We start from the raw sequence: 20,699 nt of genomic DNA, 5'->3' as shown, positions 1-20,699 counted from the left end.
GTTGGAGCTTCATGCAGAATACGTGGATTGCCGCAATACGGCGGCTTGAAGCGACTAGTGACGGCTGGCAACAGGTTAGCTTGAACAGGCTTTCACATGTGGTAATGGCGGCGGCTCCCATCAGTTTAAAGAGCGGCTCCTAGTACACAGAGAAGCGTAGCATGACGTCTACGCGTTTCGTCCCGCCCACCGGAGCTTCATCAGGACGTGCTACGTCATCACGTTTGCCATCCTTCTCCCCCAGTATTTATACTATACAGGTCACCATAGTTTAGCAGCCTGGAAATTTCCACCCAGTGGAGGAGAAGTGAACTTTTTAGGCAAAAAACATTTGGGGACATCTTGTGGTCAAGAACAGAACTACAATCATAAAATTCACCATAGGAAAACCAAGCAAGGCTGAATACAATGTAAGAAATGTTGGAACTAAGCCTACTAAATTAAAATATATATAGAGTCTACTTCAAGAACACCTTTAGATTTAGGTCAACATTCAGGCCATAAGGAATCAATGTTTTTAATTGGTATATCCAGAAACTTTCCTTTTTAATTAACTGTGCTCTCATATTGCAAAACCTAATTCCTGGATCCAAACGGTATATAGCCTTAAATTTTAAGCCAGTCGGGTCCGAGTTGTGAAACTCTGCAAAATGAGAGGCAATTGGGGTTTTATCTCTTTTTTCTTCTTTTGCAGAGTCAATGATCGATCTCACATGTTCCTGTATCCTAGTACGTAATTCTCTTTCAGTCTTACCCACATAATGTTTCCCACAAGGGCAAGTTATCTGGTATACAACAAAGGTACTCAAACAGTCCACTGGACATCTAATATTATATGTCCTATCTCCTACTGAGTTGGTGAATTTATCTGTTTTATCTACATATTGACATACTGAACACCTCTTACATTGGGTCATTCCATTACGTTTTTGCAAAAAAGAGGTAGAGGTTTTTTTAGGTCTATATTCAGATTGAGTAAGTATGTCCGCCAGATTTTTGTTTCGTCTCGCCGTAAGTAGAGGTCTTGGGGCTATTATTTCTGAAATTTTTGCATCATTTTGTAGGATGGGCCAAAACCGCTGCAAAGTGTCTCTGAGCTTATTCCAATGGGGGCCATATGTGGCTATAAGCCTAGGACAAAACTGTGTCCTGATATGTGACTTTTTAAGTAACAAGTCGTCCCGATTGGACTTAAGAGCTCTGTAATAGGCTGACTTAAGAAGCTTATTAGGATAGCCTCTCGCTTTTAGTCTAATTTTTAAATCAAGGGCCTCTTTTTTGAAACTTTCTATATTACTGCAATTTCTTCTGAGGCGTAAAAATTGGCCTATAGGAACTGCAGACTTTTGCGATGTTAAATGGGCACTTTGATAGTGTAGTAGGGTGTTCCCTGCTGTGGGTTTTCTGAATGTGGAGGTTGAAATGCTCCCACACTCACGTGTGATCCTGACATCTAAAAACTCCAAGTCGGTATCACTGAGCTTATAGGTCAAAAAAATATTGTAAGCATTCTGGTTTAACCGAGACACAAAGCTATGCAATTCCTCGGCAGAACCTGTCCAGAGTAGAAATACATCATCCACATAACGCAGCCAGAGGGCGGCATGCTCCCGATATGCCCGATCCAAGTAGACCACCTCCTCCTCCCATGCGCCCAAATGGCTTTGTGGACACTATGTTACAGTTCATATTGACCAACAATTATTTTGCTAAACCGAGACACAAAGCTATGCAATTCCTCGGCAGAACCTGTCCAGAGTAGAAATACATCATCCACATGCTCCAGATATGCCCGATCCAAGTAGACCACCTCCTCCTCCCATGCGCCCAAATGGAGACAGGCATATGAAGGGGAGCAGGGCGCCCCCATGGCCACGCCCCGCCGCTGCCGATAGTAGCGATGGTTAAACGCAAAATAATTGTTGGTCAATATGAACTGTAACATAGTGTCCACAAAGCCATTTGGGCGCATGGGAGGAGGAGGTGGTCTACTTGGATCGGGCATATCGGGAGCATGCCGCCCTCTGGCTGCGTTATGTGGATGATGTATTTCTACTCTGGACAGGTTCTGCCGAGGAATTGCATAGCTTTCTGTCTCGGTTAAACCAGAATGCTTACAATATTTTTTTGACCTATAAGCTCAGTGATACCGACTTGGAGTTTTTAGATGTCAGGATCACACGTGAGTGTGGGAGCATTTCAACCTCCACATTCAGAAAACCCACAGCAGGGAACACCCTACTACACTATCAAAGTGCCCATTTAACATCGCAAAAGTCTGCAGTTCCTATAGGCCAATTTTTACGCCTCAGAAGAAATTGCAGTAATATAGAAAGTTTCAAAAAAGAGGCCCTTGATTTAAAAATTAGACTAAAAGCGAGAGGCTATCCTAATAAGCTTCTTAAGTCAGCCTATTACAGAGCTCTTAAGTCCAATCGGGACGACTTGTTACTTAAAAAGTCACATATCAGGACACAGTTTTGTCCTAGGCTTATAGCCACATATGGCCCCCATTGGAATAAGCTCAGAGACACTTTGCAGCGGTTTTGGCCCATCCTACAAAATGATGCAAAAATTTCAGAAATAATAGGCCCAAGACCTCTACTTACGGCGAGACGAAACAAAAATCTGGCGGACATACTTACTCAATCTGAATATAGACCTAAAAAAGCCTCTACCTCTTTTTTGCAAAGATGTAATGGAATGACCCAATGTAAGAGGTGTTCAGTATGTCAATATGTAGATAAAACAGATAAATTCACCAACTCAGTAGGAGATAGGACATATAATAATAGATGTCCAGTGGACTGTTTGAGTACCTTTGTTGTATACCAGATAACTTGCCCTTGTGGGAAACATTATGTGGGTAAGACTGAAAGAGAATTACGTACTAGGATACAGGAACATGTGAGATCGATCATTGACTCTGCAAAAGAAGAAAAAAAAGAGATAAAACCCCAATTGCCTCTCATTTTGCAGAGTTTCACAACTCAGACCCGACTGGCTTAAAATTTAAGGCTATATACCGTTTGGATCCAGGAATTAGGATTTTGCAATATGAGAGCACAGTTAATTAAAAAGGAAAGTTTCTGGATATACCAATTAAAAACATTGATTCCCTATGGCCTGAATGTTGACCTAAATCTAAAGGTGTTCTTGAAGTAGACTCTATATATATATATATATATATATATATATTTTAATTTAGTAGGCTTAGTTCCAACATTTCTTAAATTGTATTCAGCCTTGCTTGGTTTTCCTATGGTGAATTTTATGATTGTAGTTCTGTTCTTGACCACAAGATGTCCCCAAATGTTTTTTGCCTAAAAAGTTCACTTCTCCTCCACTGGGTGGAAATTTCCAGGCTGCTAAACTATGGTGACCTGTATAGTATAAATACTGGGGGAGAAGGATGGCAAACGTGATGACGTAGCACGTCCTGATGAAGCTCCGGTGGGCGGGGCGAAACGCGTAGACGTCATGCTACGCTTCTCTGTGTACTAGGAGCCGCTCTTTAAACTGATGGGAGCCGCCGCCATTACCACATGTGAAAGCCTGTTCAAGCTAACCTGTTGCCAGCCGTCACTAGTCGCTTCAAGCCGCCGTATTGCGGCAATCCACGCATTCTGCATGAAGCTCCAACACCAGATAAAGATAAGTGCTGCCAGTGAATTTGCATCAGCTTAAATCTACTTTGTGTATAACGCAGCATGCAAAGATCAAGCGCAAGCCGTTTGCTACTGTTGAGTTGCATTGCAGCTTGTATGTGGAGAAACGATAAGTGTCTTCTGCTAACTACATATTAACTGCTCAGTGATTAAGCAAATAGCCGATTGAGCGGCAGTTACAGATCCTTTTTGCACACTGAAGGACAAGTGTTCCATCATCTCCTTTGACCAGTGTACGGTACAGAGGCTGAAATGTATGCCATCTAGCCACTGTTTGGATGTATGGGCTGTTCTGTGATCTTAAATGCAGCACGCTTGTCCGGGAGGACTCTGCTTCAGCTCGGCTTTAATGACTATTGTTGCACCATCTGAATGCAATATATGTGACGGCATATTACATCTATATTTCTATATGAGCTTTTGAGCAGTATATGATCCGCGCATCACGGAAACCGCTGGTTTATGCATCCTTCCAAAAAGGAACAATTTATCTGTTGCTATAAACAATGACTGTTTGCATGGAGTTGACACTCAACAAACTTTGCAGATTTCTGACAAGATAATAATTGCCTAGCTATTGATATCTAGGAGGCTTCTACTAGTGACTACATTCAGGTTTTTTGACAGTCCAGGGCGGATTTTGGCTCCCATCTATGATCTATGATCTTGAACTGTTGGCTCCTATATATTCAGTGAATAGACAATTTTTTGACCATATTGGTAGCACTTATTATCCTCCGAGAGTGGTTTATATATACCAGTAGATATATCAATCCTACTGGCACCTCATGAATTCTAGGATTGGTGCTTCAAAGATGTCCCACTACGGTTTATTATGACTCAGGCCATCATACCTAAATTTTACCATTATAGTGATTGGTGGTATGAACTTTCGATCACATTGGTCATGCCTGTTTATACCCTCTGAGTGGTTATGACCTTTTTGTTCTATACTTACCAGGTCTCCTCACGGATATGGATACAGACATCAAGGAATTAGCTGATATGCAGATATTAGGTTCAATCAACTAATGTTGTGAATTTGGCCACGCCAGTTCTGGGTCAGAGTGAGTGGTTATGACCTTATACAATTTAACCCTAGGTCTCCTCACATACCGGCATTACGGGCGTTACCAAAAATTAATGCCTTGGTCTACTCTAATGGCAGGTATTAGGTCCATTCAATTGATGCGTGAATTTGGCTATGCCAGTTCTGGGTCACAGTGAGTGGTTTATACCTTATATATTACCTCCCCAGGTCTCCTCACATGTCTGCAATTCGGGCGTCACCAAAGATCAATGCCTGGGTCCAATTTGATGGCCCTATGTAGTGGGATATCTGAAGTATATATGCTATTCCCTGGGGGTCCTTCCACGCTGCTTTATACAGCAGCAGCACTATATATTGCATAGCAGTTATTTTTAAGTGTCAGATAATTCTGACATTATCTTGCAATTTAGCGTGTATAAAATTCTAAATCTATTTGTATTAATAAAGTGCAGTTTTTTGAGCAGCATATACTGGTGATTGGTCTCTCTTCTTTTTGGTGTTTAAGTTTGTTTACCAGTGCTGGTACCTGCACAATATACACGCGGCATTGATATGATCTTATCTTTTTTCAATAATTCTTTAACCTTCCTGGCGGTAAGCCAGCGCAGGAGGATTTCTCAGGCCCTGCTGGGCCGATTTGCTCACTTTTTTTTGCAACACGCAGCTAGCACTTTGCTAGCTGCGTGTGCATTCCGATCGCAGTCGCTTCGCGTTTGATCGCCACGCTACTTATCAGTGAGGGTTATGCTATAGTCTGACCTGTCCCACCTGGTCACTTGCACACCTGATGTTTAACTCTTACAGGCAGAGAAAGAAAAAAAAAAAAAAAAAAAAAAAAAGAACACAGCCTAGTTATTTGTGTGCTTGGCACTATACATACATGTCTATCTCACCATGCCACCTCGGGTATACTTTAAATACTTGCCGACTGCTCCACGCCAATCGGCATGAGCAGTGCGACAGCCCCAGGACCGCTCCACGCCAATTGGCGTGAACGGTCTTCTATGGGGCTAGTACATCTCCTGCTTGGGGAGCTCCGCCCTGCCTTCAGTTTCCGAGTGGCGATCACCGCTTGGGAGACTGTTAGACGGTGAAACCACCATCTAATTACTTTGTACAGCACTGCGATCTGCAGCAGCGCTGTACTGGGGACACGGCTGTCCCCCTGGCCCACAGGAGAGCGATCGGCTCTCATAGGCTGAAGCCTATGACAGCCGATCGTGTCATTGGCTGGCTGGGGGTAGGAAGAGAGGGGAATGTAAAAAAAATAATAATAATAAAATAAAAATAAATTACATAAAGATTTTTAAATAACAAACAATGTGGGGGCGATCAGACCCCACCAACAGAGAGCTCTGTTGGTGGGGGAAAGGGGGGGGGGGGGAGGGATCACTTGTGTGCTGTGTTGAGCGGCTCTGCAGCCTGCCCTTAAAGCTGCAGTGGCCCAATTAACTAAAAATGGCCTGGTCACTAGGGGGGGGGGGGGGGGGGTGTTTAACACCACGGTCCTCAAGTGGTTAAAGAGAAACTTTAGAGTGAACCTCCGGACTAAAAATCGACTCAGCAGCACTGGAAAGGCCTGGTGTTTCTTTAACAGTTTCACAGCATCAGAACTTTGTTTCTCTTACACAAGCTTCATTTTTAACTGCACAGAAGAAAACTGCCCGGGCTTTTTTCCCCGATGCTGTGCATGGCATGATGGGATTTCTGATTTTGTTGTTCTCGTTCTGCTGTTTTGGTGCAATTTTTTTTTTTACATTTTGAATTTGACATTTGAAGCCTAGCGTGTGCAGCTGGGAGGGGTAATCAGGACACAGAACAGTTGGAACTGTGTCTCCTGCTCCATGTCACCTTCTTTCAACCAAAAAGATGGCTGCCCCATGACAAAGATGGCAGCCCCCATGAATCACAAACATTTGCCTGTTCTTTTAAAACAGGGTGGGTAAGAGATTCTATTACCCATCTATTCTAATTAACATAACTAATGTAACTTGATGACAGTATGTTTGTTTAGGCTGAAGTTCCCCTTTAACCTAAAATTGAACTTTATCCCAATCAGTAGCTGATAACCCCTTTCCCATGAGAAATCTTTTCCTTTTTTCGAACAGATCAGCAGGGGATCTATGTGGCTGATACTGTGGTGAAACCCCTCCAACAGTGTGATGTCATGACCACTTGAAACTTGGAAATGTTTAATAGTACTTAAAGAGACACTGAAGCGAAAAAAAAATGATGATATTATGATTTGTATGTGTAGCACAGCTAAGAAATAAAACATTAAGATCAGATACATCAGTGTAATTGTTTCCAGTACTGGAAGAGTTGAGAAACTCCAGTTGTTATCTCTATGCAAACAAGCCATTAAGCTCTCCGACTAAGTTAGTCATGGAGAGGGCTGTTATCTGACTTATTATCTCAACTGTTCCTGGACTATTTACTTTTCCACTGCTAGAGGAGAGGTCATTACTTCACAGACTGCTCTGAAAGAATCATTTTGAATGCTGAGTGTTGTGTAATCTGCACATATTATAGAATGATGCAATGTTAGAAAAAACACTATATACCTGAAAATAAAAGTATGAGAATATTTTCTTTGCTGCTAATCTTCTAGTAATTATTCATAGTACACAACCAATTCACTATATCATATTTTTTTTTCCCTTCAGTGTCTCTTTAAGTGGAACAATGTCCATCCAGCTTACACAATATTGTAACAGTAGGAAGAAATAATGACAATTTTTGGAAGTTTAAAAAGCACATGTAAAGGCGATTAACCTTCCTGGCGGTAACCCCGAACGTAGTTCGGGGTAAGCCGCGCAGGAGGTTTTCTCAGGCCCTGCTGGGCCGATTTGAATAATTTTTTTTTTTTGCTGAACGCAGCTAGCACTTTGCTAGCTGCGTCAGCACCTCGATCGCCGCTATCCGCGTCGCAACACAGCCCCCCCCCCCCAGACCACTGCGCTGCCTGGCCTATCAGCGCCAGGCAGCGGCAAGGGGTGGATCAGGACTCCCTTAGACGTCACGACGTCCATGACGTCGGTGACATCATCCCGCCCCGTCGCCATGGCGATGGGGGAAGCCCTCCAGGAAATCCCGTTCTTTGAACGGGATTTCCTGATCGCCTATCGCCGGAGGCGATCGGCTGGGCTGGGGAGATGCCGCTGAGCAGCGGCTATCATGTAGCATGATATAAAAAAAAAATCAATCAAAAAAACGGCTGCGCTGCCCCCTGGCGGTTTTTAATATACCGCCAGGAGGGTTAAGTAACATGTATCAGTGAAATTCCACCTTTGTTGAGGAAAAAAAAAATTATGATGTGGGAACAAAATCACACTGTGGGCGTGGTGAATGGGGAAGACAATGCCCTCATGTGACACTTGGCCAAATAGATCAGCCAGAGTGATCACTGGCCGGGGAAAAATTGGGGTTACTATACACGCTGGATTTTCGGTAGGCAAACAGTATCGGCCAAGTTTAACCACTTGAGGACCTAGCCTTTACCCCCCCCTTAAGGACCAGAGCTGTTTTTTTCAGATCTGTGCTGGGTGGGCTCTACAGCCCCCAGCACAGATCAAGTGACAGGCAGAGCGACCAGATCGCCCCCCTTTTTTCCCCACTAGGGGATGATGTGCTGGGGGGGGGGGGGTGTCTGATCGCTCCTGCATGCTGTAGGTGGCGAGGGGGGGGGCACCTCAAAGCCCCCTCCACCGCAAGATTCCCCCTCTCCCTCTGCTCCCTCCCTGCCCGAGAGATCGGAGGCTGCACAGGAATGGATCTGTCCTGTGAAGCCTCTAACAGGCTCCCCGCTGTCATGTGACAGCGATCCCCGGCCGCTGATTGGCCGGGGATCGCTGATCTACTACAACGCTGCTACTGTAGCAGTGTTGTAAAAATGTAAACAAAGCGGATTATTTCCGCTTGTGTTTACATTTAGCCTGTGAGCCGCGGTCGGCGGCCCGCAGGCTATTCACGGAGCAACCCGCCGTGAAATGACAGGAAACAGCCGCTCGCGCGAGCAGCTGTTTCCTGATTAATTAGCCTGCAGCCGGCGACGCAGATCTGCGTCACTGGTCCTGCAGCTGCCACTTTGCCGACGCGCGTTATAAGTGCGCGGTCGGCAAGTGGTTAATCCAGCGTGTATGAAGCACAGTATGGGGGGAAGAGAAATGTAAACAGGCTCATTGGAAGACATTAAAGTGAACCTCCAGAGTAAAAATCGACTCAGCAGCACTGAAAAGGCTTGGTGTTTCACAGCATCAGAACTTTGTTTTTCTTATCCAAAACTCATTTTTAGCTGTACAGAAGAAAACTGCCCGGGCATTTTTCCCCTGATGCTGTGAAAAGCATGATGGGATTGCTGATATTGCTGTTCTCGTTCTGCTGTTTTGGTGCAATTTTTTTTTATTTGAGATTTGAAGCCTAGCGTCTGCAGCTGGGAAGTGTGACACAGGGAAGTTGGAACTGTGTCTCATGCTCCCTGTCACCTCTTTTCAACCAAAAAGATGGCTACCCCCATGAAAACACAAACATTTGGCTGTTCTTTTAAAACCGGATGGGTAAGAGATTATATTACCTATCTATTTTAATTAATATAGCTAATGTAACTTAATGACAGTATGTTTGTTTAGGCGGAAGTTCCCCTTTAACTTGTTATCTATTTACCCACTACAAAGCATTCACATCTCAGGAAAAGAGTGAGGTCACCCAGTACTGGGCTGCTGAGCAACAGGCCAGCATTCAGACACTTCTAGAGACAAGGGGGTGTTCAGGACAGCTTCATTTTAAAAGGATGGACTCACCACTAAAGGGGCCCATACACCTAACGATTTTCCCGCAGATATACAGCCGTTTCGATCACAGTGATCTGTGATCGAAATCGCCGCGCACACCGCTGACAGAACAATAGAGTTCCGTCCGAAATCCATTGTTCCCGTCGACTCACGTCGATCCATCGTGCGGAAGATTTTTCTCGGGTCGAGAGTGCAGCGATAGCGGCGTTCGAATGCCCGACGACCGACGCAGTACAGCGGCAATAAATTACCTGTTCCACCGGCACGAGTCCCGCTGTCACCGATGGCTTCTCCGGTCTGGTCTCCGGCATGCTTCACTTCTTCCTGCCCGGCAGAAAGTTTAAGGAAGAAGTGAAGCACGCCGGAGGCCAGGCCAGACCAGAGCAGAGAAGACAGCGGTGACAGTGGGACTCGCGCCGGCGGAACAAGTAATGTATGCAGGGGGGGGGGGGAGGCGGGAAGGTTGCGGCAGCAGCCGCAGCACCACCACCACCGATTGTGAACGGTTTCAGGCTGAAATCGGTTCACAATCTGTTTGCAGTAAAGGTGGCCATACGATCCCTCTCTGATCAGATTCGATCAGAGAGGGATCTATCTGTTGGTCGAATCTGATGGCAAAATCGACAAGTGTATGGCCACCTTAAGACACTGCTGTATGCTAGGCTGCTGTCTTTATTAGACTTTCACTCTTCTCCGGCAAAAATAAAAATACATATATTAATCCAGCAAATTCAAAATATCCTTTTTACATGTAACATTGCTAATGTAATTAGCATAATCTACTAGCAGTGTTAATACCCAATTCTATGTTAGAATGCAACATGTAGCAGTAGACCTGGAGACAGACTAAGCAACATTTAGCTAATTTTTAGGAAAAATAAGCATTTTCAGAATGGTCTCACAGGTGTAGGAAGGCTGCACTGATAGCTGCAACACTGCAATGGTTAACAGTACAGCCCCTCCACACCATGCAATGTAACACCAGCTAAACACAATCACACATGTTCCAGTGGTTATGGTTAATGCCATGATTCCCAATGTTGTAATGTAACTGGGAAATTATCAAAGGTTGACAGTATTTGAACTTATGGAAAAAATAAACTATAAGGAACATTTGTAACAAAATAAAAAGGGCATTCATATAATACCCGGCAGCATTTTTGAACACACAAATGTGAAGAACTCCTTAAGAATCAGAGAATTATAGGGGAAAACATTGAAAGTATGTATTTGTAGATTTTATTTTGTAATAGTCCCTATGTAAGCATTTAGTAAAAGCATCTGCCATTTTACTATACATAACTGAAATCCCACCTTTTAGGGCAATAACTTTGGAAGCCGGGTTCATGATGGCACTTTCAGCAGAGATTGGACGTCTCAGTGGAGTGTTGGGGTCAGCCAAATCTATGATTACCACCTGCGCCTGCTCCCCAACCTTCTCCCGGACACAAATAAACTTGTCTGACTCCATGGTTAGAGTGCTGAAGCCAATGTTGGCCGGATTGATTCCCACATTCTGAAGCTGCAACAGAAGAAGAAACAAATCATTTAGGCTCATATGTTATTTACTGTACATACTTCTTGTATTTTCTCTACACACTTTTAAAGGTCTTTCACAGGCCACAAACATAGTGGCAGGCTAAGTGTCCCTACAGATGATATGTGTTACTGTACAAGTGAGGTACAAATACCCACTTAGAGCCTTTTGCGCAGTTTGAGGAAGGGACATCAGATTTTGAAACTTTTTATTTATTTTTTGTTAAATAAACTCCCATTTCATGCTCCTTCCCCCTTGTATGTCATAAGCTGTGCAGAGGCGCCATAAGGATAAAAGTATGCTAAAAGGTTTAAAATATTCGGGTGGCGGTGGTGGACCGGTCACTCCAAAAAGGACACGAAATTGTCACTTGAGGAAAAGACAATTTAATTAAATACTCCACGGACAATTCGCAACGCGTTTCACGGGCACAATCCCGCTTCATCAGGCAATAAACATACGGAGTATCACGGCTAGACGTCCAATACACGCTTGGCACCTCTGTAATCCTAGCAGGAGAATACCATGTTTCCTCAGGATTTTTAAGTAAGTGGGACCATTTGGGTGCCTTACGGCTATAGCAGCGCTCACTGACTAATATGGGAGTGGGCAATAGCCGAACCCAAAGTACGAAAAACCGGGGTAATTCGACTACTGGCAAGAGCCCAAACTGCATGGCAAAATAAATTATTAGGCAGTCAGCTAGAGCAGGATGAACCAACTTTTAGCTTCACCCTGCGCCCATACTTAGCCATGCTACACTACTATTAACCACTTCAGCCCGCAGGGATTTTTCACCTTAAGCATCAGAGCAATTTTCACCTCCCATTCATTTGCTAATAACTTTATCACTACTTAACACAATTTATTGATCTATATCTTGTTTTTTCCGCCACGAATTAGGCTTTCTTTGGGTTGTACATTTTGCTAAGAATTATTTTTTTTTATAAATGCATTTTAACAGGATTAATAAGAAAAAAATGGAAAAAATACATTTCTCAGTTTTCGGGCATTATAGCTTTAAAATAATCCACGCTACCATAATTAAAACTTATGTATTTTATTTGCCCGTTTGTCTCGGTTATGACACCATTTAAATTTTGTCCCTATCACAATGTATGGCGCCAATATTTTATTTGGAAATAAAGGTGCATGTTTTCCTTTTGCGTCCATCACTATTTACAAGCTTATAATTTAAAACATGTTCGTAGTATACCCTCTTCAAATGCATATTTAAAAAGCTCAGACCCTTATTTTTTTTATTTTATTGTAAAAAAAAAAAATTTCCATTAAAAATTGTATTTGGGTAATATTTTGTTGTGGGAAATAAACAGTTAATTTTTAATGTTATATGTGTAAATTGTAATGTAAAAATATGTAGATGTAGTTTTACTATTTGGCCACCTTGAATTTTTATTTTCCTCCTTGTGCTTCTCGCTAACCGGAAGCACAAGGAGGACGCAGAAAGACTGATGCCTCTAGTAAGAGCGCTTCGGTTTTTCTGCTGGGGACACAGATCGGTGATCGTGAAACCATGTTCCCGTTCACTGAACCCAGGGCTACCGGGGGTCAACACGGGGGCGTGCCCGCGATCGCGCGTGGGAGCGTGGCACCGCAGCAGAGCAGCACATGGACGTGAGCATCACGTCTGGGCAGCAGAAATTGTTAATATTGCCATAAATTCTATCACGAGCTAAGAGTAAGAAGCAATAAGGCAAAGTATTCTCTAACACTGGAAAATAAAATAAGTTCTTAAGATAAACGGGCCGATACGATAGATAGTATTATGAGAATAAAAGAACGTAGGCAGGAGACAGCAACTGAAAAGAGAAATTTATCACCACTTGGTCCACATGGATTACATACACAAATTCTGTGCAGCATGTGCCTAGTATGAATGCCAGCTTGCAATAATGTATTTCTTAGACCTCTTACACAGTAGGACGTTGCGTTTGATGCGACGTTAAGGTCGCATAACGTGCCCCTAACGCAACACATTGAAAGACTAGAACTTGGACGTTATTTAGCCCTGCGTTTGGTGCGCCGTTTTTGTCGCATAATGATAGAACGAAAATGGCGCATGCGTAAAAAAAAAAAACACATTACTGAGCATGTGTAAACAGTCTAACGCAGCTAAAAACGTGTATAGCGCAAAGCATGCAGCACTTTCATTTAAAGAGAACCCGAGGTGTGTTTAAAGAATGTTATCTGCATACAGAGGCTGGATCTGCCTATACAGCCCAGCCTCTGTTGCTATCCCAAACCCCACTAAGGTCCCCCTGCACTCTGCAATCCCTCATAAATCACAGCAGTGCTGTGAGGCTGTGTTTACATCTGTAGTGTCAGTCTCAGCTGCTCCCCCGCCTCCTGCATAGCTCCGGTCCCTGCCCCCCTCCCTTCCCTCCAATCAGCAGGGAGGGAAGGGATGCAGGCGGGGACTTGAGTTCTGCAGGAGGCGGGGAGAGCAGCAGACTGACACTATAGAGATAAACACAGCCAGCTCTGACAAGCTGTTTGTCAGCAGCGTGGCTGTGATTTATGAGGGATTGCAGAGTGCATGGGGACCTTAGGGGGGTTTGGGATAGCAACAGAGGCTGGGCTGTATAGGCAGATCCAGCCTCTGTATGCAGATAATATTCTTCAAACCCACCTCGGGTTCTCTTTAACGTGCAGCGTTAGACACCAACACAACGTCTGCACTGTGAACAGCCCATTGATTTTTCATTGCTGTAAGTTATTGTGCATTACTTGTTTTAACGTGCGACTTTAACGTGGCACTGTGAAAGAGCCCTTAATTAAACATTATCAAATCATTTGTTATTTTGGATGGGTTTTTACATAGGCTCACATAGAGAGAATGTTCATTACAAATTTCCTTGAGATCTGTGTCTAGTAAGTGAATTGATAATTACAGTATGTTGGCTTTCTTATTGAAATCAATATAGTTGCCGATGTCTGATATGGCGCAATGCTTCTCTTTGTCTTCTCTCCCCTGGTACCTCTCCATGCTAGTAAGGGAACCCTCCACTGCTGTCACACAATTTCTATAATGTGACACCATCTCTGGGCTGTTTGTTTAGATTGCATTACTTGATCCCTAGCCTTCCTGTAAATTGTACAAAGGAACCATCCACCACAAATTCATTACAGGGAATGTAGATTTCAAAAACATTTTCCACCAAATGGTTTACAAGGGGACCGGATTTCAAAAAGGTTGTCATAAGCAGTTGGGGTGCAGGGTCATATGAAGCCTTATTTCTGCAGTGCAATGCATTGTGTGGTGCGGTGCGCACCCAACAAGTGTAAAACTGGCCTAAAATCGAGGACTGACATCAGCATCTAGTAGCATACAGCATCCTTGGTGCAACAGCATCCTTGGTGCAACTTAACTGTGAGCTTTTACTTAAAGAGAATCTGTATTGTTAAAATCACACAAAAGTAAACATACCAGTGCGTTAGGGGACATCTCCTATTACCCTCTGTCACAATTTTGCCGCTCCTCGCCGCATTAAAAGTGGTTAAAAACAGTTTTAAAAAGTTTGTTTATAAACAAACAAAATGGCCACCAAAACAGGAAGTAGGTTGATGTACAGTATGTCCACACATAGAAAATAAATACATCCATACACAAGCAGGCTGTATACACCCTTCCTTTTGAATCTCAAGAGATCATTTGTGTGTTTCTTTCCCCCTGCAGCTATCTTCCACTGAAGTGTCAGGCTGTTTCTTCCTGCAGAGTGCAGACAGCTGTGCCTGTATGTAATTCCTCAGTATGTGAAAGCCCAGCCAGCTCAGAGGAGGATTTATCCAGCTTGTAAAAGATAACAGAGAAGAGAGAAGCTGCTCTAATCTAAATAATACACAGGCAGTGTACATAGAGGGGCCTGGATGGGGGAGATGCATCACAGAACCACAACACTGAAGAACTTGGCAGCCTTCCAGACACAGGCCTGACAAGTCTGACAAGAGAGAGAAGTTGATTTATTACAGAGATGGTGATAGTAGAACGTGCTGCAGTAAGCCAGAACACATTAGAATAGCTTTTGGAACTTGTAGGATGATAAAAAAACAGGATGCAATTTTTGTTACGGAGTCTCTTTAAGCCTATATTTAGTGTCTATATCAAAAACAGTTTGAGATTGTGAACTTGTGGCTTTACAATTCCCTAGCCAATTTCTAGAAGAAAAAAAAAATCTCAAAAAAATTAACACAAAATATATATATATTTATTGAAGTTTTCCTACTGTCCCTTTTAACAGCTACAGAGCAAGCCAAAAGAATGGTTCCATAGTAGAGAATCAGGGGAGCGCTGACATACTCAGTGGGTACATATACATACACACATCTAATTTTGATTGTCCAATTTTATCACCTCCACGTAGTATAGGGGCAAAAACATTTTGAATACTTTGAACATAGTGGTTAAATCTTCAAGCCAATTCCACACTCCTTTTTCATCAATAAAAATCATATCCTTCATTGGTTATTCTAAAAAGCCTAGCACTACCTGACGACAAGACCTGATGTATTTGGTTTTATGTGTATGTGTGCTGCCACTATTCACCAGTCTACCTGGGTCCTGGGATAAGCTCAGCCCTACAATCAGTCCACCTTAGGCATACCTAGTGGTAGGAGAACAGTTTCTGATATCAGCATTACATCACGCCAGGCAGGCAGCTCCTAACTACAGAAACTCCAGTATGTTACATGTCTAAACAGAAATCAATTAAAGCTATATTAGGAAATAAAACTTTCATGCGTAATCCAGCATAGCTATAACAGTTCAAAAATGAATTTTCAGTTACCTGCATAGGTCCATTTGTGACGTATATCCCAACAGCACTGCTGTATTACTAATGCTGGGTATACACCATGCGTTTTCCCAGCCAATCCGCATCGATTCGACTATTTCCGACGTGCTGGATTCGGGCTTCGATCGTTTCTGCTGTCAATTTTGCATACTTAACATGCAAATCGACGGCAGGAACGAGTGAAGCCCAAATCGAGCACGCCGGAAATAGTCGAATCGATCCCGCATGGTGTGTACCCAGCATAAGATTTACTACATACTACTACAGATCATACAGCGTTACTAGCTAACAAAATGGATGGCTTTTTAAAAGCCAGCTCACACAGAGGACAAATGCAGCTTTGATGTGAAAACTAATGCTCGTGTATGGTTTACTATATTACTACAACCATCAGCACAAATGAGATCACATCTAATTTCCAGTGTGTTTTACTATAAAAGCATCTTAACATTTGGCCTAAATCTCAGTACAAGACAGCTTTGTATGCACAGGGAATGCGGTACAGAAAGTGAGTACTGGGACAGCTTCCAACATGAATCACGCTATGCATAAACTGCTAACCTGAGGCTACTTTTACGGGGACAAACAGCTAGAAAAAACGCAACTGAAGCGAAAGGTTCTTTCCTAGACTGAATTCTGCAACTAAAACCCCAAAGGGAAGTTCTTTGTATTGGCAACATTCTGAGTCAGAGGCACAGTTGCAATGCATGCTAATTTAACAGAACCCTGCTTATACATTTGTATCACATTCAGCAGTCTCCAGCCTCTCTATAGGAAACAGAAGGGAAGCAAATCCCTCCACCCAAATCACTCCTACGCAGCAACAGTGATTTCAAACCACTCTGCAGCTTTCCAAGATGCTAGCGATGAAATAAATCATAGCTCCAGATCTCCACAGACAAGAATGCTGGCTATGCCTGGCTTCCACAGAAAACAGACCCACAATGTCGGAATAGGTAAACAAAGGCTGGATCTCTTTAGCTAGTAATGCAAATGGTATAATCAATTCAACTATATCCTAGAAAGATGGTTCCTTTACACAGGCAAGATATGCTGCAATCTGATTGTAAATGTCTCCTTTGCAAGCAAAATCTATGCAGCATGACAGTGCACACACACAAACATGTGTCGCCCATAGACATTGGGACTAAATCTCTTGGGTGACAGTTCACGGCAAAATTTTGTACAGATGTGCCACTAGCCTGCAGCGACCCATTCTGTTGCTATGGAGATGGGCACATGGACAACACGAGGCGCAAGTGAAGGGACACAGAGCAGTAGGGGAAGGGAGGAGAACAATAGTGTCAGCCTGCACTCTGTCGAAATGATCAAGCAGGCCGGATCTCTTGCTGACATATCAGGCTGCCATACACACACTAGAATCTTCACATAGGCAGCCCTAACCAATTGCCTTGGCTGAGAACCATCTAGCTTATGTACAAAGCTTTACCCAAGCAAGTTAATCCAGTTATCCTCTGGGGCTGAACAAATCCTACAGCCAGAAAGCTCAGGCTTCTTACAAATTACATCTAGCTCTAAGCTTTTGAGGTTCTATCAGTGGTCAAAAGAACTGACTCCTATGAAATTTTTACTGGCTTCTGAGTTCCAAACCAATTTGTCCACCTGTCACATTCTAGATAACTTGTCTGAACTGTGTTCGGACAGATCAGGCGATTTATGGCTGTGACTAGTATATTTAGAAATGAAATCTGAAGTGATAGAAGTATGGAGGCTGCCATCTGCATTCACTAATAAACAAGGCTGCTATCTTCATTCACTAATAAAGAATGCAATGGCCTGGCTGTCATGCTGAGCTTTTTTTGGGCTGTAGTTTTTTAGTCACACCTCAAACAAGCATGCAGCCAGGGGAGTCAGGCCAGAAGCAAAGCATCTGATCTGTATGCTTATCATGACTTATAGTATAAAGGCCCATACACACGTCGGATTTTTGCAAACGACCCGTCGTTTGAACGTTCCGTCGTTCGCACGTCAAATCCGGCGGATCGCTGAAAACCAGTCTTATCACCCGAACGATAGTCTGTACACACGCCGGATTTGACGTGCGAACGACGGAACGTTCAAACGACGGGTCGTTCACAAAAATGCGACGTGTGTATGGGCCTTTAGATGTAGAGCATCAGCACAGAATGTGTCAAGCAACTGGAATGGTCTAATGGAAAATTAAGATGTCAGCCTCCGTATTCCTCTCACTGCAGGTTCCCTTTAAAGAATGACTAGTGACCCCTTCAGGCCTCTTGCACACTGCATACATTTCCGATTCCGCTTTTTAATCTGTTTTTACATCCGATTCCGATTTTTAATCTTTACTGCATGCTGCGTTTTTTGATCCATTTTTCTGTTGAATGTATTCAGGGAAAATCGGAATTGAAAATCGGAAACGGAATCGGAAAACGGATTTGCAGTGTGCAGGGAGCCTCAAGCTCCTTCCAAACTAGTTCCTAAGAGTAATGACAGGACAACAAAGGAGTTCACAGAACTCTTTATAAATAAAACCAGGCTGTATAGAACATTCACAAAGGAAGTCACCGTTGCAAACCCAGCCAGCCAGGTAACACAAAAATGAATGCAAAAATGGCTTCTTTGTAAAGTCCAACATTTTGATCATTGCAAATTATAAAATATCCCAACTAGTGATGGAACTTTCATTCCACTGATCACGTTCCAAAAAAAAAAAAAAAAATGTATGCTACAACATTGAAGCCAATGGCCTCCGACTTTAGTCGTTAATAGCAAAGCCCCCATACATGCTAGAATCACCACATTTACAGAGTATGTTAAGAGTGAAACTGGGGGGAGGGGGCGGAAATCTTACAAAAAGACCTGGTAGTTTTTGAGAAAATCAATTTCAAAATTATGCCAGGAACAAGTTTTTTTTAAATGCAGTTAAATTACAGATAATGATTCAACCTCACAATCAGTAGTGTAGATTTACATATATCAAAAGAAAGAGCAGTGAATTTCTTGCCATGGTTTCCAGGAGGTTAGTACACAGTGCGTATCTTGTCCCCGCAAAGGGCCATGAAGCCGCGGGGGTTAGCTGACCCTGGATGTTGCATGCGGCTTCTAGGGCCGGCCGAAACGTCGCGTTAAATTGGGATTGGAACGCTGCGTTTGCGGAATCGCCGGTAATCATGCGATGCTCAACGCTCCCATTCACTTGAATGGGAGCGTTCAGCCGACGACTCCCGAACGCTTGGCGGTAAACGCCGCCAAGCATCCGTGTGAACCAGCCCTTAGTTTACCTGTGATTTGGCAAATTGAAAAAAATTACTTGGGGGGCTTTGCTATTAACCCCTAAAGTCAGTGGCCATGGACTCTTTTAAAAACCAATTTGTCACGGAACAGCCATGGGAAATGCAGGTGAATCTGGAGAATTCAGTCGATTTCCTGATCGCTCCCTGTCGGATCTGTGCAGTCGTGCAAGCGATCAGAAAACGACTTCTTTGTGTTTTTAAAACCACAGATCTGTTCCCCTGTGAGCAAAGCATTCCCCTCCCCCCTCAGGAATGTCACACTGGCCACATTCCCTGCAGGGACCAGCTCATTCCCCCTACAGCCAGATGTCTCCATGAAAAGGGCTAGGAAGCTGGCTCCCCAGGGGGGCCCTGAGGAAGCCAGACTCTCCGGCACCGACCAGGGCAGACCTGAAGGCATGTGATGTATGGTTTCTTGTCGATTATATGGTGACTGTACATCGCACAGCTATAAAATTCATATAGTCTTATTCGGTAAAATCTGGCCATCGCGCTGATATGAAATTCATCGCGATAGCCCGTCCAGTTATTGAGGTATGACCCTTCTCAAGAACTGGGTCCGCTGCACTAGCCATGTCTGATGTCATGTTAATCTGTATTTTCCGACAAGTATGAATCGGTTATCCACCTAAATATGACTTGTATCGTTTGTAAGTTACGGCATTTTATAAGTTTAAACCTAAAATCTCTCAGAGGGAATGAACAGTCATTGGTGGGTAATTCAGAGGGGGCCGGCATTGCCACACCCCCAAACCAGCTTCATCAAAAGTATCTGCGAGGGGCTCTTCCCTCGGTCCTCCAAATTCCATCTGTATGAGAACGTTCTGCTGCCAGCCAGAGGACACATGGTTGGCGGCCATCTTACTGAACTTTGCTCTGAAACAAAGAACTTTGAGGAACTTGAAACCAAGGACTTGATTTTCCCACAAAAGGACATTTTCCATTAAACTAAGTATTTTTTCTCCCTTTCTTTTATTTTTCATACTGCGCTATTAATGTTTCAATAATTGTTGATTTTAATGATTGTCTGTATATATTAATTATTTATATTGCTTTTCAATAAACGATGTTCAAACGTCCTTTGTTTATTCAGCTACCCTGCTATTCAGCCGCACAAACTGAGTCCAGACTTCTGAAGAGACGCTACTATTGTATTGTTGCTAGGTAGACAGAATAGAGTGTGTTTAACCGTTTTTATTTGCAGGACCCGTCAGTCAGTTAGTCGGGTCCACTGGCCCATACCAGTGGTGGTGGCAGATACCCTGAAATAGTGTGTAAGTTGTAATTACCGTACCTCACAGGCTCCCTTCTGTTCGGGCTGCTGCCCAAATTTCTGTCGGTTTCTGCGCAAAGATCACGCCCACAGCTTGCATGGTCTGTGTGCTGAAACAGATTGGAAGGCAATTTGCGGTCTGACCACTAGGGCTCCTGTGACAATTAAAAAAAGCTTTTATGTAAAATACATTTTTGGGGGGGAAATTTTGCCATTGATCCCCCTCCACCATGCCACTGCCCAGGTTTTTGAACAGTTTGCCACCTTTTTAAAATAAATTGTGACTGCAAACAT

At 43.4% G+C, this 20,699-nt stretch overlaps 1 protein-coding gene across 2 annotated transcripts in view; it reads right to left on the bottom strand.

Annotated features, from left to right (window-relative positions):
• Positions 1-20,699, bottom strand: part of LOC137522787 (clathrin heavy chain 1-like) — a 152,331-nt gene that overhangs the window by 94,580 nt on the left and 37,052 nt on the right. For both annotated transcript variants that reach the window (XM_068242886.1, XM_068242879.1), the window contains exon 2: positions 10,824-11,031. In XM_068242886.1, the coding sequence (XP_068098987.1) occupies positions 10,824-11,031 (208 nt within the window). The remainder of the gene's footprint in view (positions 1-10,823; positions 11,032-20,699) is intronic.

Source organism: Hyperolius riggenbachi, chromosome 1 (genome assembly GCF_040937935.1).
Source record: "Hyperolius riggenbachi isolate aHypRig1 chromosome 1, aHypRig1.pri, whole genome shotgun sequence".
Lineage (NCBI taxonomy): Eukaryota > Metazoa > Chordata > Amphibia > Anura > Hyperoliidae > Hyperolius > Hyperolius riggenbachi.
This window is presented reverse-complemented; position numbering and strand designations above follow the sequence as displayed.